At 46.8% G+C, this 22,501-nt stretch overlaps 1 protein-coding gene across 1 annotated transcript in view; it reads right to left on the bottom strand.

The window, feature by feature from the left end:
- Positions 1-946: 946 nt before the first annotated feature.
- NDUFB9 (NADH:ubiquinone oxidoreductase subunit B9) overlaps positions 947-22,501 on the bottom strand; it is a 28,901-nt gene continuing 7,346 nt past the window's right edge. The window contains exons 3-4 of the mRNA XM_029592007.1: positions 19,812-19,925; positions 947-1,264 (exon numbers count right to left, since the gene is read on the bottom strand). Coding sequence (XP_029447867.1) covers positions 1,133-1,264; positions 19,812-19,925 — 246 coding nt within the window. The 3' untranslated portion in view covers positions 947-1,132. The remainder of the gene's footprint in view (positions 1,265-19,811; positions 19,926-22,501) is intronic.

The raw sequence follows: 22,501 nt of genomic DNA, 5'->3' as shown, positions 1-22,501 counted from the left end.
GCCTGCACCTTTGACATACCTCTCACACTGATCAAAAAATAATTCAACCAGGATAGGGTACCATGGGCTCTCGAGAGATGTCCCGTTCACCCGGGTGCAAGACTCACCACATGTCTATCAATTGTAGGGAGCGTTCCAAAACTAAAAAGTATTGTGATAGTTGTGGAACAGGATAAACTAATTTAGGTTAAGAGGGGAAATAACATTTTATTTATTTGTTTAGCTTTTATATACCGACTTTTGTGCTACATCATGCCGGTTTACAATATAACTGAAGGAGGAAAATACAAAAAACTAGGGTGGGGGGAGGGGGGTGCAGCTAGGAAGAGAGAAGGGGCGAGAGAAGAACATAGTTGGACTTTTTAGAAAACTGATTCTGTAGCTATCCCATCTTCCTAAGTTCAGCCCCTTTTTCACCATATCATAATCATAAATGGTTTTCTATGGTATCTTACAGTTAAACAATATAACAGTTATGGTTTGTAAATGGAAATTTATTTTTTTTTTTTTTACACTAGAACCTTCTATGAAAGAGATATTGGGAAGCCAAAGCATGGCTGGAGGCACACAGCGAGCTACAGGAGTTAAAAGAACCAAGGGAAAGGCCCAAAAGGGTTTATGGAATCAATTTTATTGTTCCAAAACAGCAAAAAATTCTAATCTGTATTTTCCATAACCGAAGAATGAGATTGTAGAAAAGCCATGCAAAAGGCTTCATAAGAACAAAAGAAATTGCCATGCTGGGTCAGACCAAGGGTCCATCAAGCCCAGCATCCTGTTTCCAACAGAGGCCAAACCAGGCCACAAAACCTGGCAAGTACCCAAACACTTCCCATGATTACTACCATGATCACAGCATTGAACTTCCATATTTTTTGTTATAACTGGAATCAAAGAATTGCCCTCCTGTATTAGTATTTGGAAATAATGACTTGTATGTCAAAAATACCATTGCAGAAGGTGCTAATATATTTATAAACACCATTATGTATGTTAACACACACTGCAATTACAATACTAATGATGCAGACAAAAACTGCATACAACAGCAAGAACCTGGTAAGCATATTCTTTATTGTACTGGACATAAACAGCATCCCTTCCACTGCCCTTTAACACACATCTGCAGGCTCTATGAGGGGCGTTCCCGGGGCCGAGTCACATACTCCCACCAGAGAGGGGGTAAATCGCCTTTCTTACGAGCAGGAGGTAAAGCTTCAGTTTTAGGGCCATCGGGTGGAGTTTCTGCTTGCAGCTGTTGAACCTGAAGGAGTAGAGAAACCAAAATCTGGCTTATTTGTATCTGCTGAGTGATTCTTTTGAACAGTATCAATCCCTGTCCAGAACGATTTTTTGTGTAAAAACATGACGATGAAAAAAGTAAAACATTTTTCCCTAAGTGTTACAATGTAGATAACAAGTAGTTCAACTTTACTCTTTGGTGGATGCAGATGAAAATCATAAAAAGGAAGAGAATGAAACATTGCACTGCTGAATGTTACAATCTTGAATTTGTTTGATAACTGAGTGCCTATTTTACTTTCTAGTCACAAAGTACATTCACCATTTTAGAGTAAGGAATTGGAAAATCTCTTCAAAATGCTGATGTCTTGTATGTAGTGTGTTTATAGCACAATTAAGGCCTAGAAAAGCAGTAAAAGATAAAGAGTACTGAACAATACAGGCAAACTACTTTTAAAATTCTTTGAGAATTACTGCTCCTCTGGGGAGGGTTTCCTAGGCCCCATCAGCATGAGAAGCAGCAGCAGAATGGTACTTGGAAATAAAACCATTGGCAGGGAGGCCAGGCTCCACTAGAATGAGAAGTTGTGGGACCAACCCTGAGGATAGCCACTGGTGGGGAGAACAGAGAGAGTGGGAACAGCCACCGATGGACACCACCGCTTGAGGGTGAACAGGGGAGGGGATGAGATAAAGGAATGAGAGTGAAGTGAGAGAAAGAAGAGAATGAGTGTGACTTGACTAGAGGGTGGGGGAGGGAATGAGAAGGAAGAGAGAAACAAAGGAGTTAGTGATATGAAAAGGGAGAGGAGAGTGGTGTAGAGGAGTGAATGAGAAGGGAAGGCTGAGTAAGAGATGGATGTGCAAGAGAGGTGGAAGAAGGTATGTGAGAGGGAAAGGAGTGGGAAGGTGAAAAGTAAGGGAATGGAATGAGAGTAAAGGGAAAGCAGGAGAGAGGGGAGTGGGAAGCAAGTGAATGACATGATGAAGGGGGAGGGGAAGGGGTGAGGCAAGAGAAAAAGAGGTGAGCGAATGAGCTGCAGGGGAGAGTTGAGATACACCTCAGTGGGTAGGAGAAGGGGAAGCTAGGATGCAGGTTTGCCAACTTCCACTGGCACTATCTGTCATACCACTGGGAACTCTGTCCCCTCTCTTTCCCTGCATTTGAAATCATCAAAAGGCCAGAGATGCATCCTCCCCACCCCCCTCCATCTTAGCAAACTCTGATGGGACTTATTTTCCTCCCCCTTCTGAAAACCTCAAATTCTGAAGGGGGCCAGACCCTTTCTCCCCCCAGTCCTCCTGGTGATTTGAAATGTCTTATATTGCCCTTCCCTTGAAAAGTGGTAGACTGTTGCTCTCTAGCAGCAGTACTAAAATATACTCGTATTATGTTTTAATATCTAAGGCCACCTCTCTCCCCCACCATCACATTTACTAAATGATCCATCCACAAATCTACTCTGGCTGTTTGTACCCCATGCCTCATTTTCTGAGTGTAGGTACATCAAGTATTCTTATGCCACGTGTCTGTCTGATCAGCAGAGCAGTACCTAGATTAAATTACATTAATTAAAGCTAAATAAGAGGGGCTTCCAAAATAGTTTCCCCCCTCAGAAATGAAATAAGTAGAACATAAAATTTGCCATACTGGATCAGACCAGATGTCCATCAAGCCCAGAATCCTATTTCCAACACTGTCCAATCTAGGCAACAAGATCCCAAAAGGGGTAGTTAGATTGATTCCATGTTGCTTATCCCAGGAATAAGCAGTGGATGTCCCAAAGTCTACCTTAATAATGGCTAACAGACTTTTCATCCAGGAATTAGTCCAAACCTCTTAAATCCAGCTACACTAACACCTTTCATGACATCATCTGGTATCGAATACTTGAGTTTAATGAGAAATTACTAATTACTAGATAATTTCCTTTTCTCTAATGAAGACAGGTTAATGCACCTCTACCAGCAGATGGAGACTGAGCAAAGCTGACATCACAGTATATATATATACCCCTGCTCTGATATCAGCCCACAAGTATTCTCTGCAAAAGTCAATTGTGGACAAACTAACAATACTTGGATTATAACCATTAACAGACAACCACTCAAGCACTCAGCAACAGGAAACACTGAGCTCAGCCTATGGGCCAGATTTTTAAACCTATGTGCGCGCAACCTGGCGCGCACAGAACAAATTGCCACCAGAAAAACCATCTTCAAGATAAGTAACTTCAAGGAGAGGGTACACAATGGGACCCATCAGAAAATCAATTGCAAGGGAGGATTAAGATGCTTCACCCCCTTCAAGAACCGGGCCACATCCGGATGGGCTGACAAGGTTCCACCATTCATCTGGCCCCGGAAATAGGCAATAGCTGCCACCTGAACCTTTAAGGAATTAAGGGCTAAGCCTTTAATCAACCCATCCTGCAAAAATTCTAAAATGAGTGGGATCTTAACCGAACGAGGATGAACCCCCTTGTTCCTCACACTAAACTTCAAACACTCGCCAAACCCGAACATAGGCTAAAGAGGTTGAGAACGTCCGAGCTCAAAGTAAGGTGGAAATCACAGCAGTCATAAGACAAAATAAAGTTGGATCCTCGTGACGAATAGGCCACTGAAGCAACAAACTTCTTTAGAGCAGAAACCAGAGAGGAGAGCTGGCCAAGAATCTCCACAGATCTGCATACCACAACCTTCTGGGCCAGTCGGAAGCCACCAGAAGCACCATCTCCATGTGCCTCTCGATCCTCTGAACCAACCTGCCCAACAAGGGCCATGGGGGGAGAGGGAATACAGAAGCTTGCCCTCCGGTCACTCCTGCATTACAGCATCGATGCCCAGAGACTTTGGATCTCACCTATGATTGAAGAAACAAGGAACCTTCGCATTGTGTGATGTCACTAGCAAGTCTAGATACGGTAGGCCCCAGCGGCCCACTGTGAGCTGGAATGCTTGTCTGACAATTCCCATACAGACTCTGCTGAGAAAATCGGTTCTCATTGTCTTTTCCCGCAATGTGGAAGGCAGAGATCTCCTGGAGATGTATCTTCACCCATACCATGAGCTGGTCTATTTCCCGCTACACTTGACGACTCTTGGTGCCTCCCTGACAATTGATATAAGCTACTATCGTCGCATTGTCTGACATCACTTGGACCACATGACCCTGCAAGTGTTCGGCGAATTGCAAGCATGGCAGCCAAAAGGCATGCGCTTCCAGACTATTGATGCTCCAGATAGACTCCTCTGCACTCCAGTGCCCCTGAGCCATCTACTTCTGACAGTGAGTCCCCAACACTGGAGGCTTGCATTCGTCGTGAGCACCAGCCAGTCTGGAGCTTGCAAGGAAACTCCCTTCCTTAGATGATCCGCCTGCAATCACCATTTCAGTTGGATGCCGATCTCTACCGGTAACTGAAGCAGTATCCTGTAATCCCGAGACTGTGGATTCCACTGAGCAAGCAGTGTGCGCTGAAGAGGATGCATATGCACCCTTGCCCATGGAACCACCTCTAGGATGGCTGCCAAACCAAGCACCTGCAGGTACGACCAATCCGTCGGGTGAACTGCTTCTATCACTAGTCTCACCTGAACCATCAGTTTCTGAATGCGGATCTCCGGCAGAAAAACTCTGCCTTGCTTTGTGTTGAAATGAATACCGAGATACTGCAGCATCTGTCACTTTGGAACTCGCTCCCTCCAGACCTTCGCCTGGAACCATGCCACGCTACATTTAAAAAGAAACTTAAGACTTGGTTGTTCAAACAAGCATTCCCCTAGAGATAAGAACAGGAAGAATAGTCTCTCACTTCCACTATGATATAATCAGATCATTCATATTCTTCCTTTATACAACCAGATATACACATATTCATGCTGACTATATACATATTTCATGTTGACTAACATATTACCATGTTATTTATTTATTTATTAACTGCATGTTTAGTAACGGTTTTACTATTTTATACTATTTGCTTACTTTGATTAATTTGTTCAAGATAAAACTTGTTTACCTCGTTTTTAATTATGTTCTATGTAAACCGCTAAATGTAGCGACAGTTACTGTTCCTTGTAAACCGGGGTGATATGTATATTATACAGGAACCTCCGGTATATAAATTATTTAAATAAATAAATAAATAAATCTGGGATGGCTGTAAATTGCTCTTGACCAAGTTCACCACCCAACCTAGCTCCCCTGCAACAAGTTCACATTGTGTGAGGCTTTAAGACTCTCTTCCAAGCTTTTGGCCCGAATTAGCCAGTTGTCTAGGTACAGGTAGACCAGAATGCCATCCTCTCAATGCTGCTGCTACCACTACCGTGATCTTGGAGAAGGTTCTGGGTGCGGTGGCCAAACTGAAGGGGAGCACTCAAAACTGATAATGTTGCCCCAAAACAGCAAACCGCAGAAACCGCTGATGCTTCAGACAAATGGAAATATGAGATATGCCTCTGACAAATCCAGAGACATAAGAAACTCCCCAGACAGTCAGCCATTATCCGCAAGTGTACTGTATCCATGCGGAAATGAGTCACTCGCAAAAGACGATTGTAGCCCTTCGGGATGGGCTAAAAAGAACACTCCTTTTTGGACACAACGAAATAAATGGAACAACGGCCTGTATTTTCTTGCGATTTGGGCACTGGGATCACGGCCTGCAAACTTAGAAGCCTCGACAATGTAGTTTCCACTGTATGCCTTTTGCAGGGAGACTCCATGAAGACATCCCGAGGAACGTTGAGAAATTCCAGAGCATAGCTATTCCTTATCACCTCACGATCCCAGTGGTCTGATGTGATCCTGACCCACCTCCGATGAGAGATATACTATCCCCTATCTCCTGATCTGGGAAGTGGGTCATTGCATCTTCATTGGGGGAGGGGAGGGGGGGTCGGGAGGCATCGCTACCCGAGCCTACACCATGTCTGGGCTGCCTGGGCCAAAAGGACTGAGACCTACCCAAAGGTCTAGCTCTCTGCAAAGCCACTCCTCTGTAGGGCCAAAAACTTCTAAAACTCCAAGTATGGCTTCTTGCACCGAACGAGCATGGTGCCTGCTTATCTTCTGGCACCCCGCTTATTGGCCATTTTTTCCATTTCCCTCCCAAACAAGAGTGATTCTTAAAAGGCAATTACGTAAGATTAGACCTTGAAATTGCATCGGCAGACCAATTCCGCAGCCACAGCTGACATCTGACTGCTATCACCAAAGCCACCACTCTGGCAGAAGTATGGACCAGGTTGCAGCCCGCATCCACCAAAAAGGTGGCTACCGGTTCCATCACAGCCCTGGAATTCAAACCAGTCTCATCGACCTCCTGAGATAGAAGCAAAAGAACACAAGCCACCAGGGAGCAGCAAGAAGCTTTTTGCAAATTCACTGCCACTGCTTCAAAGGCCTGCTTAAGGATATCCTCAATTCTCCTATCATAAGCATCCTTCAATGCTGCTCCTCCTTCTACTGGAATGGTTGTCTGCTTGGTGACAGAACACACAGTGCATCCACTTTCGGAAAATGCAACTACTACCAGGGCGTACAAACCTTCCAAGGCTTGTTCCTCTTTAAAATTAGCTTCCAGAGCACCCCATTCAAGATCAATCAACTTTTGAATAGCATCCATAAAGGGGAAGAAACATAATGCTTCAGGCAAAGTACCAAAATACGAATTTTCTTTGGCTCAGACATGGGAATCTGTACCCAGTACTCCCACCATCTTCAGTGTCTGAGAGATTAGCACCGGCAACTAAACTCTATGAAGGAAACGCAACGTTGTTCTATAAGGTTCCAACCTTGGAGAAATGTCCTTATCTTCCAGGGAGTAAGGATCACCTTCCTCATCAGTACCATCTGGGTCCACATCAGTGTGACCTGCAACAGCCTGAGACATATTCCAAGGTTTACCTGTGGCATCAGCCTTGCAGGATTCTGCAGCTTGCAATCCTGAACTTTCAGGTTTGGCCAGCTCTGTCGAACATGCCTGTAGAAAGGACTGCAGCCCTTGAAAAATTCCATCTAAGAGAAGGCAGAAGGGTTCATACCAAAACTAGGGGTCATTAGTCTGGTGCCCACTGAGTTGTCCTCCACTGCTGATGAACCAGTTAAGAGAGTCTCAAAACCAGGTGAAACTTCCTGCTGGGAAGGGCTCAGCAAGAGTCAGTTGGAGAAAACTCACCCTGAGTCTCCAAGCAGTGCTGACAAAGATTCGAGGGGAACCATGGCTTAGACTTTTTTTTTTTTTTTAAACTACCAGCGCCATGGAAAAAGGACGTCCAGAGGCAGCACGCGCAACACCTCAGCATTGAACAATTAAGCGTTCAACAGTGCATCCGTACTTGGCAAGTCCAGCCAAGACACCCAGTTATAAGACAGGTTGGAGAGACAGACAGGCAGATAGATATCAATATATTCCGTTGAACGTTCTTACTGTGCACGCCCAAAACTTGGACGTCCAACCATGCGGTCCAGTCAGACGCTTAGCCTGGATGCGCAGGCGTGAACCAACGTCAAGCACTGCTTTCACGAGCGACTTAAGCAGAAAAAGTGTGCAAACATCATCGCAGCCTTCCACGTAGCATCCCAGTGAAGCCTGAGAGAGTGGGGCCTAGCCCAAAGAGCCGCTCAATCCGCCAAAACAACGGCAACTCCCCAAGTACCCCACAGAGATGAGAACGTAGTTCTGATCGTCACACAGAGGTTCGGAGACCAGAAACAGAAGAGGGGAGAGGAATCCCTAAATCTCTCTCTTCTTACTCTTTTTTTTTTTTTTTTTTTTTTTTTAAGCTCTTTATCTGAGCTCAGCCTGTCCTAGCTGAGTACAGAGATGATCTCTGGAAGCAGGGGGAGAGGGCTAATGCCTTCACAGCCGTGCTTGGCTTCCTGCACCCACTAGACTCTCCTGGCAGCTAAGTCCACGCCTGGAACTGGCTACCAGACCAAGGCACTCAACTGAGGGAGTGTTCACCGGATATCACCTCAGGAGAACTCAACTGAGGGAGGGACCATAAAGGTATCACCTCAGGAGAAGCAGTGCGTGATTAAAAAAAAAAAAAAGGATTAAACAAGCAATCCCCAGTAGGGAGATGCTTGTCCATCTGCTGGAGACAGCTTTGCTTCGTTTCCATATGCTGGCAGAGGTGCATAACCTGTGGATTAACCTGTCTGAATGCTGAGAAATTGTGTTAATCAAAAAAATATTTTATCCTATTTGTCTTATATGTAACCTAGTAACTTCATTAAATGTCCTCTAGTCTTTGTCCTTTTTAAGAGTAAAATGGAGAAATTACTTACATAATAATTTCATTTTCCTTAGTGTTGACAGATGGACTCAGGACCAGTGGGTTTATGCTCCCCTCCCAGTAGATGGAGACTGAGCAACTGACGTTACAGTATATATAACCCTGCAGTGACCCCAGCCTGCCAGTATTCTCTTCAAAAGCAAATGTAGCCAGATTAGCAAAAAACTTGATTAGAAAACATGATTAAAAACAAGAAACCAGAACTGTACTCAACCAACCATAAACACTGAACTCACATAAGACTCTAGATACCCCAAGCTAGAGACTGGATGTACACTTACTAGTAATCCCTTGGGACCCAGAGCCCCACAGGATGACTATTGGCACACTCATGCAGCAGCTAAGGGTGGGAAGCTGAGTCCATCTGTCTACCCTAAGGAAAATAAAATTATCAGGTAAGTAATTTCTCAATTTCCTGGTGTGTAGACAGATGGACTCAGGACCAGTGGGATGTACCAAAGCTACTCCTCAACAGGGTGGGAGGCTGCCCACGGTCCAGTCAACACCGCATGTGCAAAGGCTGCATCCTCCTGGGCCTGCACATCCAGACGATAAAACCTGGAAAATGTGTGTAAGGAGGAACAGGTCGCAGCTCGGCATATATCGACAGGAGTCAGACACACCACCGCCCATGACACTGGCTGAGCACAAGTGGAATGAGCCCTAACTTGAGTAAGCAATGGCTTTCCAGCATCCACATACGCAGCCTTGACCACCTCCTTAATCCAACGAGCTATGGTAGTCCGCAAAGCGAGAGCACCCTGCCTACTCCTACTATGGCAAACAAACAGGCAATCAGTCTTCCGAAAAGACTCAGAGACCTCTAGATACTGCACAAGACACTTAACATCCAAGTAGCACAAAAAGCAAAACTCCTCTGCATTCCTGATCTTATCCACGGATGGCAAGAAAATGGACTGATGCAAATGAAAGTCCGAAACTACCTTGGGCAAGAAGAATGGAACAGTACACAGCTGTAATGCCCCCGGAGTCACCCGAAGGAATGGCTCAGGGAAAGATAAGGCCTGCAGCTCAGAAATCTGACTTGAAGAACATATAGCGACCAGGAACACAGTATTCAAGATCAACAACCATAAGGAAAGGCTACGCAATGGTTGGAACTTAGGACCCGCCAAAAGCCCAGCACCAAATTAAGACCCCACAAACAGAACTGGTAACCTCAAGGGAGGCCTATGATGCTTCACTCCCTTCAAAAAAATGGGCCACACCAGGATGAGATGACAAAGAAATACCATTCACCAGGCAAGAGCCACAACCTGTTCCTTAAAGGAATTAAGGGCCATTCCCTGTACGTACCGGATCAGTCTAGACTCTGAAAAAACCGCGAAAATCCAAGAAACGCTAGTCAGGAGGGAGGGGGGGAGGATCGGGTAAAAATCGCTACCGCGCAGAGTTCGGGGGATCGTCGCAAAAGAATATATATATATATATATATATAATTATTTTTTTAACCTCGCCGGCGCTGTCCCCCGACGAGTGCTGGATCGGTTCAGCTGGAGTGAGTGAGCCGGGCTCCCCGGTATCACCCCAGCTGGGTTTGGATAAGTGGGGTCCTCAACCCCTAGCCCCAGCGATCTGCTCGACCAGGGAGGATGGCCCTCTCAGGGCCTGGCAACCCCATGGGAGCACAGACCATTCCTCTACTAACCTGTGAGAAAAAAAACCCAGAAGACTAGAGCTTTATTTATTTTTTTTGAAAACTTAATTGAAAAGAGCAAGTAAACAGTAAGAGAAAAGCACACTATCTATTCTCAATCCCTAGTCCTCAAACCCTCTTATTTTTTTTTTTATATATCCAGGCTGTGAGCTATGCACCCATACCACTTGCTGGAAACAGAGAAATACTGACAGGCCATATATACCAGGTGGCACCCTGGTATATATGGCAGAGCTTGTCAAGTTTTGCTCTGTTTCCACCTGCTGGTGCTGGGGCTTCCAAGTCTCGTCTGGGTTCCCTTCCCTTTAAGGGCAAACTGCTTTTTGGTAAGGAACTGGATGACATGATCCAGCTACTGGGCGAGAATAAAGGGTACCATCTGCCGGAGGACAGGTCGAGGTCTAAGGGATCCTTTTCGTCTCGATCCAGGTTTTGGAATAGTCGTAAGCCTCTGACCTCTCGTCCTTGTACCCCTTCTTCCTCCTTTCGTTCGGGAGGCGGTAGGCAACAGTCTCAGTCCTTTCGAGGAAGACGCTTTGGTAGACCTGCTTCCAACTCTTCAGCACCGAGCGGTAAGTCGACTCAATGATGGCCTGCTGGTCCATCCCTTGGTCCCGAAGGTAGGGGGCAGGCTGTCCCTCTATTACGAGGCTTGGACCACAATCACAACAGACCAGTGGGTACTCTTGGTGATAAAACACGGCTACGCTTTAGATTTTTCTCGCCTTCCCCACCCGAGATTTTTTCCCTCCCCGTGCGGACGCGCAGACAAGCGGGAAGCGGTTCAGACGACGTTGGTCCAGTTGGCAAAGCTGGGGGCCATCGTCCCAGTTCCCACTTTGGAACAACAAAGAGGACACTACTCCATATCCTTCGCCGTTCCAAAGAAAGAAGGCTCTTTCCGTCCCATTCTCGATATGAAGGAGGTCAATCGTTGTCTCTGGGTCCCACGCTTCCGCATGGAGACCCTGAGATCCATGATTGCGTCAGTACGACCGGGAGAGTTCCTGGCTTCGCTGGATCTCACAGAGGCATATCTGCACATTGGGATCCGGAAAGAGCATCAGAAGTACCTTTGATTCTTTGTGCTGGGGAAACACTATCAGTTCCAAGCGTTACCGTTCGGGCTAGCAACGGCTCCCAGAACTTTCACCAAGATAATGGTGGTGGTGGCTGCCCAATTGCGCCGGGAGGGACTGTTAGTCCATCCGTACCTGGATGATTGGCTGATCCGTGCAAAGTCAGGGGAGCTGTGCCGGTCTGCGATTCGACGAGTCCTTCAACTGTTGCACTCGCTCGGCTGGGTGGTCAATACGACCACCCAACCCTCACAGTCACTGGAATTTTTGGGAGCGTTCGACACGTGGCAAGGCAAGGTTTTCCTCTCAGTAGACCGCTGTCGCAAGCTACGAGGGCAGGTCAAGGCTGTTCTGCAGATGCAGCCACTGACAGTCTGGGACTACCTACAGTTGATTGGTTCCATGGTTCCATGGCCTCTATGCTGGAATTGGTTCCGTGGGCTTTTGCGTACATGCGTCCCTTGCAGTCGGCGTTACTTTCCCGCTGGAGCCCGGTATCCAAGCAGTTCCAGCTCCCGTTACCTCTGACGACCGCGGCCTACGTGGAGGCAGGGAAGCCACCACCTCTACAAGTAACGCCGACACCCAGCAACTGTGGGTGTCTTGAACTAGAGGTAATAACTGGCTTACCCGTGCTTGTCTTGTTCTCGGGGTTTGTCACCTGAGGTTCCCGGATTCCGGGGCAGCCGTGTGCGGCATGCTGAGTCCATCTGTCTCAGGACTCAGGACCAATGGGATGTACAAAAGCTACTCCCGAACCGGGCGGGAGGCTGCCCGTGGTCCACTTAGTACTGCCCTTGCAAAAGGTTGTGTCCTCTCGGGCCTGGACATCCAGGCGGTAGAACCTGGAGGTGGTATGTATGGAGGACTACGTCACCTCCCGACAGATTTCGGCCGGCGAAAGCATCTTGGTTTCCGCCCAGGACACTGCTTGGGCCCTTGTAGAATGGGCCTTGACTTGTAGAGGTAGTGGCTTCCCTGCCTCCACGTAGGCCGCCTTGATTACTTCTTTGATCCAGCGGGCTATGATTGCCCGAGAGATCCCATCCCCCTGTTTCTTTCCGCTGTGAATGACGAATAGGTGGTCAGTCTTTCGCACAGATTCCAATCTTTCCAGGTATCGGACTAGGAGTCTGCCGATGTCTAGATGGCGAAGAAGGCATGAGTCTTCAGAGTCCTTATGTTCGTCTGGAGATGGCAGCGAGACGGTTTGGTTTAGATGAAACTGAGAAACCACTTTCAGTAGAAAGGAGGGGACAGTGCGTAGCTGTATGGTTCCCGGTATGAACCTGAGGAACGGTTCCCGACAGGATAGTGCTTGAAGCTCGTAGATGCGACAGGCTGAACATATTGCCACTAGGAATGCAGTCTTCAAGGTCAGGAGCCGTAGTGACAGAACGCGGATTGGTCTGAAGGAAGTTCCCGCTAGGAAGTCTAGTACTAGATTGAGATTTCATAGGGGCACCAGCCAGTTTAATGGTGGTCGGATTTGTTTAACCCCTCTCAGAAAGCGGGAAACATCTGGATGGGTTGATAGACTGATACCGTCCACTTTGGCTCTGAAGCAGGCCAGCGCGGCCACCTGAACCTTGAGGGAGTTGGGAGACAATCCCTTCTTCAAGCCATCCTGCAGGAATTCCAGGATCATGGGAATTTTGACTGTCCATAGAAGGATCTCGCGGTCCTCACACCAGGCTTCGAATACTCTCCAAATTCGTAAGAACATAAGAAAATGCCATACTGGGTCAGACCAAGGGTCCATCAAGCCCAGCATCCTGTTTCCAACAGTGGCCAATCCAGGCCATAAGAACCTGGCAAGTACCCAAAAACTAAGTCTATTCCATGTAACCATTGCTAATGGCAGTGGCTATTCTCTAAGTGAACTTAATAGCAGGTAATTGTCTTCTCCTCCAAGAACTTATCCAATCCTTTTTTAAACACAGCTATACTAACTGCACAAACCACATTCTCTGGCAACAAATTCCAGAGTTTAATTGTGCGTTGAGTAAAAAAGAACTTTCTCCAATTAGTTTTAAATGTGCCCCATGCTAACTTCATGGAGTGCCCCCTAGTCTTTCTACTATCCGAAAGAGTAAATAACCGATTCACATCTACCCGTTCTAGACCTCTCATGATATTAAACACCTCTATCATATCCCCCCTCAGTCGTCTCTTCTCCAAGCTGAAAAGTCCTAACCTCTTTAGTCTTTCCTCATAGGAGAGTTGTTCCATTCCCTTTATCATTTTGGTAGCCCTTCTCTGTACCTTCTCCATCGCAATTATATCTTTTTTGAGATGCGGCGACCAGAATTGTACACAGTATTCAAGGTGCGGTCTCACCATGGAGCAATACAGAGGCATTATGACATTTTCCGTTTTATTCATCATTCCTTTTCTAATAATTCCCAACATTCTGTTTGCTTTTTGACTGCCGCAGCACACTGCACCGACGATTTCAATGTGTTATCCACTATGACACCTAGATCTCTTTCTTGGGTTGTAGCACCTAATATGGAACCCAACATTGTGTAATTATAGCATGGGTTATTTTTCCCTATATGCATCACCTTGCACTTATCCACATTAAATTTCATCTGCCATTTGGATGCCCAATTTTCCAGTCTCACAAGGTCTTCCTGCAATTTATCACAATCTGCTTGTGATTTAACTACTCTGAACAATTTTGTGTCATCTGTAAATTTGATTATCTCACTCGTCGTATTTCTTTCCAGATCATTTATAAATATATTGAACAGTAAGGGTCCCAATACAGATCCCTGGCACTCCACTGTCCACTCCCTTCCACTGAGAAAATTGACCATTTAATCCTACTCTCTGTTTCCTGTCTTTTAGCCAGTTTGCAATCCACGAAAGGACATCGCCACCTATCCCATGACTTTTTACTTTTCCTAGAAGCCTCTCATGAGGAACTTTGTCAAACGCCTTCTGAAAATCCAAGTATACTATATCTACCGGTTCACCTTTATCCACATGTTTATTAACTCCTTCAAAAAAGTGAAGCAGATTTGTGAGGCAAGACTTGCCCTGGGTAAAGCCATGCTGACTTTGTTCCATTAAACCATGTCTTTCTATATGTTCTGTGATTTTGATGTTTAGAACACTTTCCACTATTTTTCCTGGCACTGAAGTCAGGCTAACCGGTCTGTAGTTTCCCGGATCGCCCCTGGAGCCCTTTTTAAATATTGGGGTTACATTTGCTATCCTCCAGTCTTCAGGTACAATGGATGATTTTAATGATAAGTTACAAATTTTTACTAATAGGTCTGAAATTTCATTTTTTAGTTCCTTCAGAACTCTGGTGTGTCTACCATCCGGTCCAGGTGATTTACTACTCTTCAGTTTGTCAATCAGGCCTACCACATCTTCTAGGTTCACCGTGATTTGATTCAGTCCATCTGAATCATTACCCATGAAAACCTTCTCCATTATGGGTACCTCCCCAACATCCTCTTCAGTAAACACCGAAGCAAAGAAATCATTTAATCTTTCCGCGATGGCCTTATCTTCTCTAAGTGCCCCTTTAACCCCTCGATCATCTAATGGTCCAACTGACTCCCTCACAGGCTTTCTGCTTCGGATATATTTAAAAAAGTTTTTACTGTGAGTTTTTGCCTCTACAGCCAACTTCTTTTCAAATTCTCTCTTAGCTTGTCTTATCAATGTCTTACATTTAACTTGCCAATGTTTATGCTTTATCCTATTTTCTTCTGTTGGATCCTTCTTCCAATTTTTGAATGAAGATCTTTTGGCTAAAATAGCTTCTTTCACCTCCCCTTTTAACCATGCCGGTAATCGTTTTGCCTTCTTTCCACCTTTCTTAATGTGTGGAATACATCTGGACTGTGCTTCTAGAATGGTATTTTTTAACAATGGTGGCTGAGATCCCTTGCAGGTTTGCTTCCGCCCACACCATGTGGGCGGAAGCAAAGTGTCAATCACTGCCTTAGAGTACCCACTTTTCTTCAGGTGAGTCCTCTCAAGGGCCAGACTGTAAGAGAGAATCGAGTTGGGTCTTCGTGGAGGATCAGTCCTTGTCAGAGAAGGTCCCTGTATGGGAGTAGGCACGAGGGTTCCCCGCAAGAAGTCTTTGCATGTCTGCGTATCATGGCCTTCTTGGCCAATTCGGGGCCACTAGCAGTACTAATCCCCTGTGGTGTTCTAGCTACTGCCAGGGAGGAACCAGAAGCCAACAGGTGTCCCTGGAAATAGACCCCCTCATGGTGTGGGCGGAAGCAAACCTGCAAGGGATCTCAGCCACCCACATCGTGGGAAAAGACAATGTCTCTGCGGACTACCTCAGCAGAGAGAGCCTAGACCCAGGGGAATGGGCCATAAAGGAAAAGCATATAGCAGGTCTTCCTGTGGCCAAGTCTGGACGAGGGCATCAATTCCCCGGGATTGCGGTTCTCGTCTGCGGCTGAAGAACTTGGGGGTTGGACTGGGTTGCCAGTAGATCCATGGCTGGGGTTCACCAGCGGTTTACTATCAACTGGAAAGCTGTGGTCGACAGTGTCCATTCCCCTGGGTCTAGGCTCTCTCTGCTGAGGTAGTCCGCAGAGACATTGTCTTTTCTCGTGATGTGGACGGCTGAGATCCCTTGCAGGTTTGCTTCTGCCGACGCCATGAGGGGGTCTATTTCCAGGGACACCTGTTGGCTTCTGGTTCCTCCTGGCAGTTGATGTAGGCAACTGTTGTGGCGTTGTTCGACATGACTGACAGACTCACTCTGGAGTCTGTGGCCGAATCATAGACAGGCTAGTCTGACTGCTCGGGCTTCCAGTCAGTTTATGTTCCATCCCGCCTCTTCCTTGTCCCATTGTCCCTGGGCCGTCAGTTCCTGGCAGTGGGCTCCCCACCCTCGCATCCGTAGTGAGCAAGATCCAGTTCGGTGGGGATAGTTTTACTCCCTTGCTCAGATGGTCTTCTTGTAGCCACCATTGGAGCTGGGTCCAAACCTCTGCTGGTAGCTGGAGGTGAATAGAGTAATTCTGAGACGCCGGGTTCCAACGTGACAGTAGGGAACGTTGTAGTGGGTGCATGTGGGCCCTTGCCCATGGAACGACTTCTAGGGTTGATGTCATGAGACAGAGGACTTGGAGGTAGTCCCATACCTTGGGGCGAGCATAGCTCAACAGTTTTCGCAGCTGACTCATAAGTTTCCTTCTCCTTGGAGGAGGAAGGACAACCTTGTCTTGCTTGGTGTCGAACTGGACTCCCAGGTACTCTAGCAATTGGGAAGGCTGCAGGCAGCTCTTGGCTGTGTTGACGACCCACCCGAGATTCTACAGCAGATTCTTGTCTCTGGTGGTCGCCTGGTGACTTTCCTCTGGAGATTTTGCCCTGATCAGCCAAATGTCCAGATAAGGATGTATGAGCAGTTCTTCTTTCCTCAGTGTTGCCGCTACTACCACCATGATTTTAGTGAAGGTCCGAGGGGCGGTAGCTAGTCTAAAGGGCAGCGCCTGGAACTGGTAATGATGATCCGGTAATGCAAAGCGTAGGAAGCGTTGATGGTTGTGATGGACCGGGATATGGAGATAGACTTCAGATAGATCCAGTGACGTCAGGAATTCTCCCAGCTGAACTGCCCTTATGACTGAGCATAGGATTTCCATGCAGAAGTGTGGTACCCTCAGGTAACGACTGACCGTCTTGAGGTCCAGGATGGGCAGGAACGTTACTTTCTTGGGAACGAAAAAATAGATGGAATAGTGATCAGTATTTTGTTGGTGCGTGGGCACCGGGGTTATCGCCTTTAGATTGAGTCGCTTTATCAGTGTGGTTTCCACTGCCATACTCTTGGAGAGGGAGTGGCACAGTGATCTCACAAATTTGTCTGGAGGGATGCTGTGGACGTCCAGATAGTATCCCTCTCGAATGATGGGTAGGACCCACTTATCCAACATTATCTCGACCCATCTTTGGTAGAAGAGTGGATGGGTCTGTTGATTCTCATTGTGGGATGTGGCCGAAGCCTGTACCTGAGCCTGCTCCCCTCTTGTTGTGTCTGTTCCGAAAGGACTGGGCCCTGCCTGCGGATCAAGGTGCTTGGTAGTATGTATTCTTGTATGGTCTAAAGCGCTGGGCTCCTCTGCCCTTGGTTCTTTGGGGGCAGGAGCGCTGGTTTCTTTTGTTCCTGTCTTCCGGTAGACAAGGTACTGGAGATTCGCCCCATTTGTTGGCTAACTTCTCCAATTCGCTTCCGAGCAAGAGAGATCCTTTAAAAGGCATTCTCATGAGGTTCGCTTTGGAGGTCGCGTCAGCGACCAATTTCGGAGCCATAGTTGCCTTATGGCTGCCACTATGGAGGAGACTCCCCTGGCTGAGATGCGCACCAGGTCTGAGGTCGCATCCGTGAGGAAGGAAATTGCCGGTTCTAATGCTTCAGCGGACGTGGTTGCATCTCTGGAGAGAAGCAAGCAGGCACGTGTCACTATGGCGCAGCAGGAAGCGATCTGCAGGGTCACTGCTGCTACATCAAAGGACTGTTTAAGGATGGATTCCTGACGTCTGTCCTGGGCATCCTTGTGTGCCACTCCTCCTTCGACTGGGATGGTCATGTGCTTTGAGATTGCGCAGACCATGGTGTCCACTTTTGGGAACTGTAGGAGTTCTTTGGCCATGGGTTCCAGGGGGTATAGGGCTTCTAGGGCCAGTCCTCCTTTGAAGTTGGCCTCCGGGGCATTCCATTCCAGGTCAATCAGTTGTTGTACGGCCTGCAACATTGGGAAATAGCATGAGGCCTGATGGAGGAACACCAAAACGGGGTTCGTCTTTGGCTCCGCTGTGGTACTCGTGCCTGGAATGGCCAGCGTTTTCAGGTTCAGGGACACGAGAGCTGGTAGCTAGTCTTTGGAGAAGAATCGCAGCATGGTTTGATTTCCCCTTCCTCCAGGGAGTCAGTCTCGTCCCCTGAGGTGTCTGTATCCCCTGAGGGGAGGCTCTTACTTAGATGGTGCACGTCTCAAGAGGCCCGAGAGGTGCTTGGAAGGTCTTGTGCTTCTGGTGGAGACTGGGACTAGGTCGCAGGCGGTACAGATTGTGCCTGGACAAAGGTTTGTAGCCCTTTGAAGAATTCCACCCAGGAAAAGGTCCCTGGGTCCATTCTGAATCCAGGCAGGGTTATGGTGGAGGCCCCCGAGGTGCCTTCCTGTGTAGGCGCCGAGTCGGAGGTACAGAGGTCCGGGGTACTATCATTAGTGGATCCGGATCCCTCTACTGGCTGGGGGGGGGGGGGGGGGGGGGGGGGGGGGGCCGAGCCTTGCTGAACTTCCCCCTGAGCCTCTTCGCACTGCTGGCATAGGGCGGAGGCCACTTCAGGTTGCGCAGCTCTCAGGTGGCAGGCTGGGCAGAGGGCTTGTCCCTTGGCTTTCCTGGCCGGCGGTGCCACGATTTGTGCGTGTGGAGTGACTCTAAACTCGTCTGTGCACGTCAATACTCATGCCGGGAGACTTAGTTGTGCGCTCCGGTTGCGCTGACGATGTGCGTGCGGGATGCGCAAGATGTGCGCGCCGCTATTTGTGTGGGCCACTATGTGCCCAGCACAGATGTGCACGCCCCTGTGTGCATGGCTCAATTGAGTGGACAATATGGCGGTCGGGAGGGGGGGGGGAATGGCGCCGACGACCATGCGGGCAAGATGGTGAACCCCCCCCCCCCGGAGGGTCTCCACGTGTGTGGACCCTCGCACCGGATCGGGGTCTAGCTCAGACGGAGCTGCTCAACCCGATTTAACAGACACCGGAAGGGATGATCTGTGCGGCTATTTGAGCCTCGGAGACCAGAGACTTAAAAGAGGTTTCTACCTTACCTGATCTCGGTGTTTCCCGGTCTTGTGCCGGGCAGTCTAGGGAGTTACCTTCACTGCCGTGCTCAATTCTGCACCCGCTGCCTCTCAGCCACTCAGGGGCTAAGTCCATGCCGGGAACCATGTATAGGACAGAGGCTTACCTCTGAGGGATCTCGGAAATCACCTCAGGAATTCTCGACTGGGGGAGGGACCCTTAGGTATCACCGCAGGAGAGCGGAGCTCGTCTTCTTGAGGTAAATTTTCTTTCTTTGTTTTAAAATTGCTAACGCTATTCTAGTGTGTGGAAGTGCACCTATCTGCTTTAGGAGACGGAGAAATACTGAAGAGCTAAGCTTCCTGCACAGGTATATATAGGCTGACATCAGCTTTGAGATCTGACTCCGTCTCCAATCTGCTATCAGGAGTACACTATACCCATCGGTCCTGAGTCCATCTGGCTACACGCTAGGAAATAGAACATTGCCTCCTATCCTAAGTTTTTAAAAATTAATTTTTCTAGCCCTGCAAAATGATTGTCTTAAGCTGCAACTAAATCATTTAAAATTATTTTGCAAGCACTGCCTGAGGTGGACTCTTTTGTACCTTTGCAGGAAAAAAAGTTAGGATTTCCTTCCTTCCTTCCCCACAGGATTCATAACCTGAACAGGTAAGTCTTTGAATCTGCACTAACCTCCTTGTCCCAGCTCTCAGCTTGCAGCTTCTTCCATTGCTCCCTTTTGGTGAAGTAATCAGGATACATTGCCTTCTCTGAAGGATGCCAGTAATCCAAGCACCACTCAGGAACCTGCAAGGCAGCACAGCAGCAGAAGGAAATTACTTCAGTAGCACATATACATAGACAAGGGGAAGAATGGTAAAAAGATAAGAGTCAGAGACCTAACATTTTATTTCCCCAAACCCCTGGTAGCCAGCACCCATCTCCCCCACTATGTAGGGGACAATCACCAACTGCCAGGGTCTGAACTGGCCCCATGGTTAATAGCAAGCAGAATTAAGTGTACGTTATCAAGGTACCATGTAATAAGAACAAAATTACATGGTGCAGTAATCAAAATGTCTAATTGATCGGTTGAAATAATTTTTTTTTTTAAGACATTCAGAAAAGGCATCCAAGTTCTTATGTGTATAGTCTAGTGTTAATTACATCTAATGATTTAATTTATAATCTGAATAGTCTCACAACACACATGTGTATAAGTGGACAGGTCCACACACAAATGTTTGAAAATGCCTTTAAAAAAGCAAACCCTCCAACAGTTTCTTTGTCCAACCATATTTTATTCAGCTGCACCAGGCTAAAGTGATGGGTATCAAAATGAGTAGTGCAAATAAAGGTTTTACAGTTTCTCCCACAAAGGCCACCAAGCCTCTATGAATTAAGGGTTTAGCTCAGGTTCCCATTTTGGACTATGTACTAAGCATTTGTCCCACTGACACAAAATTAAAGAAAACCTTTAGTGCATAAGCTATATTTATCATCAGATTTCGTTATAACATGCATATGTAAGCTTACAAATGGTGAAATTTACTCTGACCTGATCATTTTCTTTCCTTGATTCCTAGTAGATCAGTCCTTATGTATGGGATTTTTTTCCCTCATAGTTGACAAAGACAGAGGGGACACCTCTTTCGTGACCTCCCTCTGGGCTAAGGGAGATGTGGAGTTTGGCAGAAAGCTACTGGCAACTGCCTAAGTACTGTGACCAAGTACTTTGGCAGAAGATTTCTGGCAACTGCCTAGGACCCCTAAATGAAATATGATAAATAACAGGATCTGCCAAACCATTCTGAGTGAGACAAGAGAAGAAGAGAAAAAGTGAGGACATGCTTTAGATAGCAACATTGTTCCCTACCAACCCTGGATGGGCTCTGGACCGCGCTAGAAGGAATCAAGGAAAAGAAATTATCAAATTAAAGTAAAAATTTCCCCTTCCTTTTCTTCCTGCTAGACCAGTCCTTACGTATGGAAATTATCTAAGCTTCTTCTTACTGGAGAGGGCAGAAGGCAGGACTGACTTCAATATTCTTGGCCTGCATATCCAAATTACAATACTTTGTGAAGGAATGCAAGGATGACCGATTGGCAACCTTACAGATCTCTTCCAGGGAGGCTGAAGATGCCTCTGCCCATGATGATGCCTGGGCCTTATATGGAGTGAGCCTGAAGTGCCACCAATAGTAAGTAAGCTGATCCTAAATCTTCTTTAACCTATTATGTCCCAAATTTTTTTAAAAGGCTGTGCTCTAAATAGGATACTGAGACATAATGGGTTAACCCATCTAGCTCAAGTGGCTTTAGAAGCAGCCTCCCCTTTTGGGGGGCCACCAACAATACAAAAAGCTTGTCTATTTTCCTAAAGGTGTTCATCATCTTTAGGTATCTCAAAGGTAAAGAGCACACATCCAGCAGATGCAGGCTATTATCTTTCCCCTGAAACAGACTGGCTTACACGAAATGAAGATATCACCTTAGGCAAAAAAAGATGCTACTGGATGACAGATGACAGAGTTCAGAGTAAAAAAAAAAATAAGGGCCCCTATATCAGAGGGCCTGTAGCTCAGAGATGCACCTAACAGAACAGATAGCTCCCATTTCAGATAACTAAATGTTTTCAGAGATAGGTCCCTTTATAGATGCCTCCTTTATTAGTTCAAACTGAGATTTAAGTGCACATGAAAGTGCCTGAAAGGCGTAGGAGTATGTTTTACCCTTTTAGAAATAATATATCCTGATGAGGTGCTACCCGTTTGCCTTTCATTCAACTCTTATAGCATGATATAGCTACCACCTGTACTTCAAGTACTTGAGGGCTAACCCCTTGGTCCAGGCTGGTCTGTAGAAAGTTTAATATCTGAGATGAGTTATGCGTATAGGGAAAAATAACCCTTGCTGTAGTTACACGATGTTAGGTTCCATATTAGGAGCTACCACCCAGGAAAGAGATCTAGGCGTCATAGTAGATAATAAATTAAAATAGACAGCTCAGTGTGCTGCGGCAGTCAAAAAAGCAAACAATGTTAGGAATTATTAGGAAGGGAAGGGAGACATCTTACCTTACCTTCAGGAAAAGAATTAAGGCTTGGCTATTCAGACAGGTTTTTCCCTAAAGTCACTTCACAAACTGTGACAAAGACAACAAAAAACTCCATTCTATCACTCGGCTACTGGACGTTGATCATGAATCAAACCTGCCCGACTTCCTCTTGTTGACTCTTACTTCCCCTGGAATAGGTGCTCCACAGTTTTGGGGCATAGCAGCCGAATGCATGGAGTCTGATGCAAGTTAATCTGGCAGAAACCAGAAGGGGAGAGGAAAGGAGGACCATGTGGGAGGAACAAAGTTCTTTTGTTCTTATGGG

This window comes from Rhinatrema bivittatum, chromosome 2 (genome assembly GCF_901001135.1).
Source record: "Rhinatrema bivittatum chromosome 2, aRhiBiv1.1, whole genome shotgun sequence".
Taxonomy (NCBI): Eukaryota; Metazoa; Chordata; class Amphibia; order Gymnophiona; family Rhinatrematidae; genus Rhinatrema; species Rhinatrema bivittatum.
This window is presented reverse-complemented; position numbering and strand designations above follow the sequence as displayed.